Genomic DNA, 6,000 nt, shown 5'->3' with positions numbered 1-6,000 from the left:
GTAGGCCGATTTTGCCCACCTTCGAACTTAACCTTCTTATGGAGCCAAGGAATACGTGTACCAAGTTTCATCATGATATCTCAATTTTTACTCAAGTTACAGCTTGCACGGACGGATGGACAGACGGACGGACGGACAGACAGACATCCGGATTTCGACTCTACTCGTCACCCTGATCACTTTGGTATATATAACCCTATATCTGACTCTTTTAGTTTTAGGACTTACAAACAACCGTTATGTGAACAAAACTATAATACTCTCTTTGGCAACTTTGTTGCGAGAGTATAATAACAAACCGTACGTAAAAATAGCAAACCGTAAAGAAAACTAAAAAAAAATGGTCGATCAATACGACGGCCCATTCACGCCACATCGTGGCACGATTGCCCATATCAACTTACAATGACAGATATGTATAATAAACCATCTCATTTACCACAGATTACCATGGATGTAGATACGCCAGTTGCAAATACGCCAACCGTTCGGGCGATAACCAATGTGCCACGCAACGGGTCTGCCCCAGCGCCCCGAACGGTAGTTGCAACAGCATCGGCTGCTGCTCCGGCAACCACGCCAGCAACCGCACCGGCAACAACGCCGGCACCTGTACCGGTAACCGCGCCTGCAGCGGTACCTGCATCCGCGCCTCGTGGTGGCACCCGACCACCACCGATCACATCGAGGACTTCGGAGACCCGTCAGATAAGGTGCCCCATCTGTTGACGCCCACACCGTCTGCACCATTGTGGCATGTTTCGGGGTATACGACCCGTGCAACGGCAGCAAGTTGCCCAGGCCCACGGGCATTGCCATAACTGCCTGTCACATACACATGTGACTGCAGCGTGTGAGTCACGAGGGCTGTGCCAAATATGCCACAGGCCGCATCACACGCTGCTATATAGCAGCGCGGCACGCGAAGTGAATCGGCCACCCATCCAGCGCGGCCGCATACCCCGCTTCCAACCCGCAGCTCGTGGCGCACCCCAGCAAAGCGGAACCTCGTTGCGGCGTCGGCAGGCTGGACCACCACCTCGTCGGTCTACGGGGCTGAGCAGCGTTGTGGCAACACGTACATACGAGTATCAACCACAAGTATCCCGTTTTGAATTCGTTTCGCCAACACAAAGGGTAAGTGCCGCGAGATTTTTTTCGAAAAAAAAAGACTTCTAAATATCTAACTTAACTGGCAATTATGTTGTTAATAGATAAATGTATTTTTGGGAAAAAGACCGAAATAACGCAACATTATCCTCTTTATTTCACTAAAATTTGTTCACCACAAAAAGTTGAAATAAGGCATATTGACATTTAAAAAAATCTGAAACCTTCACTTGAGATTATTAATTTTCGAGTTTAATCAAAGCTATGCCGAAAATTCTCTAAACTTGCAACTTGCGAAATCCAAGTCGAGGAAATACCTTTGGGTGTTGTCAAAACTTGATATTAACAAGTAAGGAAGGGCTAAGTTCGGGTGTCACCGAACATTTTATACTCTCGCATGATAAAGTGATAATCGAGATTTCATTATACGTCATTTACATATTTTTCAAATACCGTATTTTTGTAAAGTTTTATGCCGCTATCATCATTGGTTCCAAATGTTTATAATCGTATTATACAGAGAAGGCATCGGATGGAATTCAAAATAGCGTTATATTGGAAGAGGGCGTGGTTGTGAACCGATTTCACCCATATTTCGTACATGTCATCAGGGTGTTAAGAAAATATTATATACCGAATTTTATTGAAATCGGTGAAGTAGTTCCTGAGATATGGTTTTTGGTACATAAGTGGGCGACGCCATACCCATTTTCAATTTTTACAAAAAGCCTAGGTGCAGCTTCCTTCTGCCATTTCTTCCGTAAAATTTAGTGTTTTTGACGTTTTTTGTTAGTCGGTTAACGCACTTTTAGTGATTTTTAACATAACCTTTGTATGGGAGGTGGGCGTGGTTATTATCCGATTTCTTCCATTTTTGAACTGTATATGGAAATGCCTGAAGAAAACGACTCTGTAGAGTTTGGTTGGCATAGCTATAGTAGTTTCCGAGATACGTACAAAAAACTTAGTAGGGGGCGGGGCCACACCCACTTTTCCAAAAAAATTACGTCCAAATATGCCCCTCCCTAATGCGATCCCTTGTGCCGAATTTCACTTTAATATCTTTATTTATGGCTTAGTTATGACACTTTATAGGTTTTCGGTTTCCGCCATTTGGTGGGCGTGGCAGTGGGCCGATTTTGCCCATCTTCGAACTTAACCTTTTTATGGAGCCAAGGAATACGTGTACCAAGTTTCATGATGATATCTCAATTTTTACTCAAGTTACAGCTTGCACGGACGGACGGACAGACGGACGGACAGACGGACGGACGGACAGACAGACATCCGGATTTCGACTCTACTCGTCACCCTGATCACTTTGGTATATATAACCCTATATCTGACTCTTTTAGTTTTAGGACTTACAAACAACCGTTATGTGAACAAAACTATAATACTCTCCTTAGCAACATTGTTGCGAGAGTATAAAAAGATGTTGGGCAAGAATTTCAACATTGATTATAAACGAAATCATGAATAGATTACAATCAAATTTGGTATTTTATTAAGTTATTTTTACTATTGCTTCCTGTCAGCAAAAACTATTGTAAAATCGCCCTCAACAGAGATATGTCTGATACAATCTTAGCAGAAAGCCTTTATTTAATGTATTGAGTTGATGTGCAAAACGTCAAGCAGAAGATCAAAATTTACATTTTGATCTATACTGACGTTCAGCAATACCAAGTGTAAAAGGACCTGCCTGCGCTTGGTATCTCGAATGGCGCCAAATAGCAAAAAGAAAGATTGACTGGGGTGTACTTGTTAACTCGGCTTTAACAGCATAAGCGGTGTCTACGGCAGCAAAAAAGAAATGGATGGTAAAGACACCTCGCCAATTTAAAGACATTGTGCAATGCTATCGATGGCAGAAATGTGGTCATGCCAAATCTTATTGCAAAAATAATTCGTACAATGTAAAAGAAAATAAAAAATAATGAAACAAATTTGGAGAGTCGGCAATGAGCCACGTTGCAGAGAATTCTTCAATTCCTGGGCAACAAGCAAGAATGCGATAATAAAATTTTAATTAAACAAGAAAGGAAGGGCTAAGTTCGGGTGTCACCGAACATTTTACACTCTCGCATGATAAAGTGATAATTGATATTTCATTATCCGTCATTTACATATTTTTCAAATACCGTATTTGTGTAAAGTTTTATTCCGCTATCATCACTGGTTCCTAATGTATATATTATACAGAGAAGGCATCAGATGGAATTCAAAGAAGCGTTATATTAGAAGAAGGCGTGTTTGTTAACCGATTTCACCCATATTTCGTACATGTCATCAGGGTGTTAAGAAAATATTACATACCGAAATTGAAATCGGTCTAGTAGTTCCTGAGATATGGTTTTTGGTCCATAAGTGGGCGAGGCCACGCCCATTTTCAATTTTTCAAAAAAGTCTGGGTGCAGCTTCCTTCTGCAATTTCTTCCGTAAAATTTAGTGTTTCTGACGTTTTTGTTAGTCGGTTAACGGACTTTTAGTGATTTTCAACATAACCTTTGTATGGGAGGTGGGCGTGTTTATTAACCGATTTCTTCCATTTTTGAAGCGTATATGGAAATGCCTGATGGAAACGACTCTATAGAATTTGGTTGACATAGCTATAGTAGTTTCCGAGATATGTACAAAAAACTTAGTAGAGGGCGGGGCCACGCCCACTTTTCCAAAAAAAATTACGTCCAAATATGCCCCTCCCTAATGCGATCCTTTGTGCCAATTTTCACTTTAATATCTTTATTTATGGCTTAGTTATGACACTTTATAAGTTTTCGGTTTTCGCCATTTTGTGGACGTGGCAGTGGGCCGATTTTGCCCATCTTCGAACCTAATGGAGCCAAGAAATGCGTGTACCAAGTTTCATCATGATACCTCAATTTTTATTCAAGTTACAGCTTGCACGGACGGACGGACAGACAGACATCCGGATTTCAACTCTACTCGTCACCCTGATCACTTTGGTATATATAACCCTATATCTGACTCTTTTAGTTTTAGGACTTACAAACAACCGTTATGTGAACAAAAATATAATACTCTCCTTAGCAACTTTGTTGCGAGAGTATAAAAATTCCCATAGGTGCCCCTTGTCACTACAACTCTCTGTACCAAATTATTTTTATTAAGCTTAGTTACCGCACTTTATATGTTTTCGGTTAATGGTAATTTGTGGGCGGGGCAGTGGTCCGATCTACGAACTCGAAATTTGGTTTGTATCAAGGAACCCACATACCAAGTTTTATTTAGATATCTGAATTTTTACTCAAGTTACCGCTTGCACAGACGGGCAGACAGACAGTCACCCGGATTTCAACTTTTTTGTCATCCTGATCATTTATATATATGTACTATATATATATAACCCTATATCTAGCTCGCTTAGTTTTAGGTGATACGTACAACTGTGAGGTGAACAAAACTATAATACCCTGTAGCAACTAATTGCACGAGCATAAAATTTATGATATATTCGCCTCAATTATCCAAGTAACAGGGCTCATGCTGGCTGTGCTGTCTTAACAAAATGCTGTTTCAACTATGAAGCCCCTGAATTATTCAAAATGCATTCAATTCATGTCTTCAGATAAATATGGGCTTGTTAGTAATAAAAACTTAGTTTTCCAGTAATGATTAGGGTTCTGCGCAAACGTCACGTGATCATTACCCTCAGGATTCTTATCGAAAATAGGCGTAAAATTATTTCAAACTTTTGAAGGTTTTAAAAGACGTATATGTAAACGTAATGTATCAAAAAAGTAGAAATCTAATTGACAAAACTAATCTTAATAAAGCCAGTAAGAGTTAAAACAAAATTGATATACAGTAGATATCGGTTATATGCAATTTTGGCAATATTACCATTCTTTTGGCGCCGGTACGGATGGTACGGATGGATTGAGGTGGTCCTAAGGATTACAAAATGTATACGGATATACCCGCCTCAGACTCATAGTTTTCGAGATATTTTTATTTAAAGTTCAAAAATTTGTAAAAGTAATGCTCGTTAGTCATGGATGGAGTCATGTGTAGAAGTTCAGGCAAGTGAAGAAAGTTCTCTGATCGCCATTCGCTTGGGAGTGGCCAGAAACGATTCTTTTACACATGGCTCAAGCAGCTCACTACTTTCGGTCTTTGACCAAGTATCTTCTGGGTAGCCTAAGAACATCCGTTCGAAGGCGAGCTAATGTGAGAAGGCGAAACATTCCCAACATTGGGTTGTGCGCTGGGCTTGGGACCCGCCACGTAAAAAAACAATACCAATGAAAAAGTTGAGTTGTGATAGATGGAAGACACGTCTCCAGTGTTTTAGATGTGCGTGCGCTCCGAGGTCCTAACATCGACTCGGACCACTATCTTGTTGCAGCTAAGATTCGCACTCGCCTCTGTGCAGCAAAAAACGCACGCCAACAAACACAAGGAAGGTTCGACGTCGAGAAGCTGCAATCACAACAGACAGCCGAACGATTTTCTACTCGGCTTGCACTCCTGCTCTCTGAGAGCACTAGTCAACAACTCGGTATAAGGGAACTGTGGGACGGCATTTCAAGTATTTTACGTACAGCTGCAACCGAAACCATTGGTTTTCGGAAAGAGCAAAAGAACAGCTGGTACGAGGAGTGCCGTGTCGCAGCGGAGAGAAAACAGGCTGCCTACCTCGCAACGTTACGATCGACCACTACACGTGCGGGATGGGATAGATACCGAGAATTGAAGAGGGAAGCGAGACGCATCTGCAGACAGAAAAAGAAAGAGGCCGAAATGCGTGAGTACGAAGAGCTTGATAAGCTGGCCGACAGGGGTAATGCTCGAAAATTCTACGAAAAATGCGGCGGCTTACAGAAGGTTTCAAGACCGGAGCATACTCTTGTAGAACCCCCAAAG

General features: G+C 41.5%; 1 protein-coding gene across 1 annotated transcript in view; it reads left to right on the top strand.

Annotated features, from left to right (window-relative positions):
• The first annotated feature begins 450 nt into the window (after positions 1-450).
• The window catches only part of LOC120780403 (mucin-5AC-like), a 62,461-nt gene continuing 56,911 nt past the window's right edge, over positions 451-6,000 (top strand). The window contains exons 1-2 of the mRNA XM_040112688.1: positions 451-713; positions 888-1,137. Coding sequence (XP_039968622.1) covers positions 451-713; positions 888-1,137 — 513 coding nt within the window. The remainder of the gene's footprint in view (positions 714-887; positions 1,138-6,000) is intronic.

The sequence above is a fragment of the Bactrocera tryoni genome, unplaced genomic scaffold, assembly GCF_016617805.1.
Source record: "Bactrocera tryoni isolate S06 unplaced genomic scaffold, CSIRO_BtryS06_freeze2 scaffold_25, whole genome shotgun sequence".
Classification (NCBI taxonomy): Eukaryota; Metazoa; Arthropoda; class Insecta; order Diptera; family Tephritidae; genus Bactrocera; species Bactrocera tryoni.
This window is presented reverse-complemented; position numbering and strand designations above follow the sequence as displayed.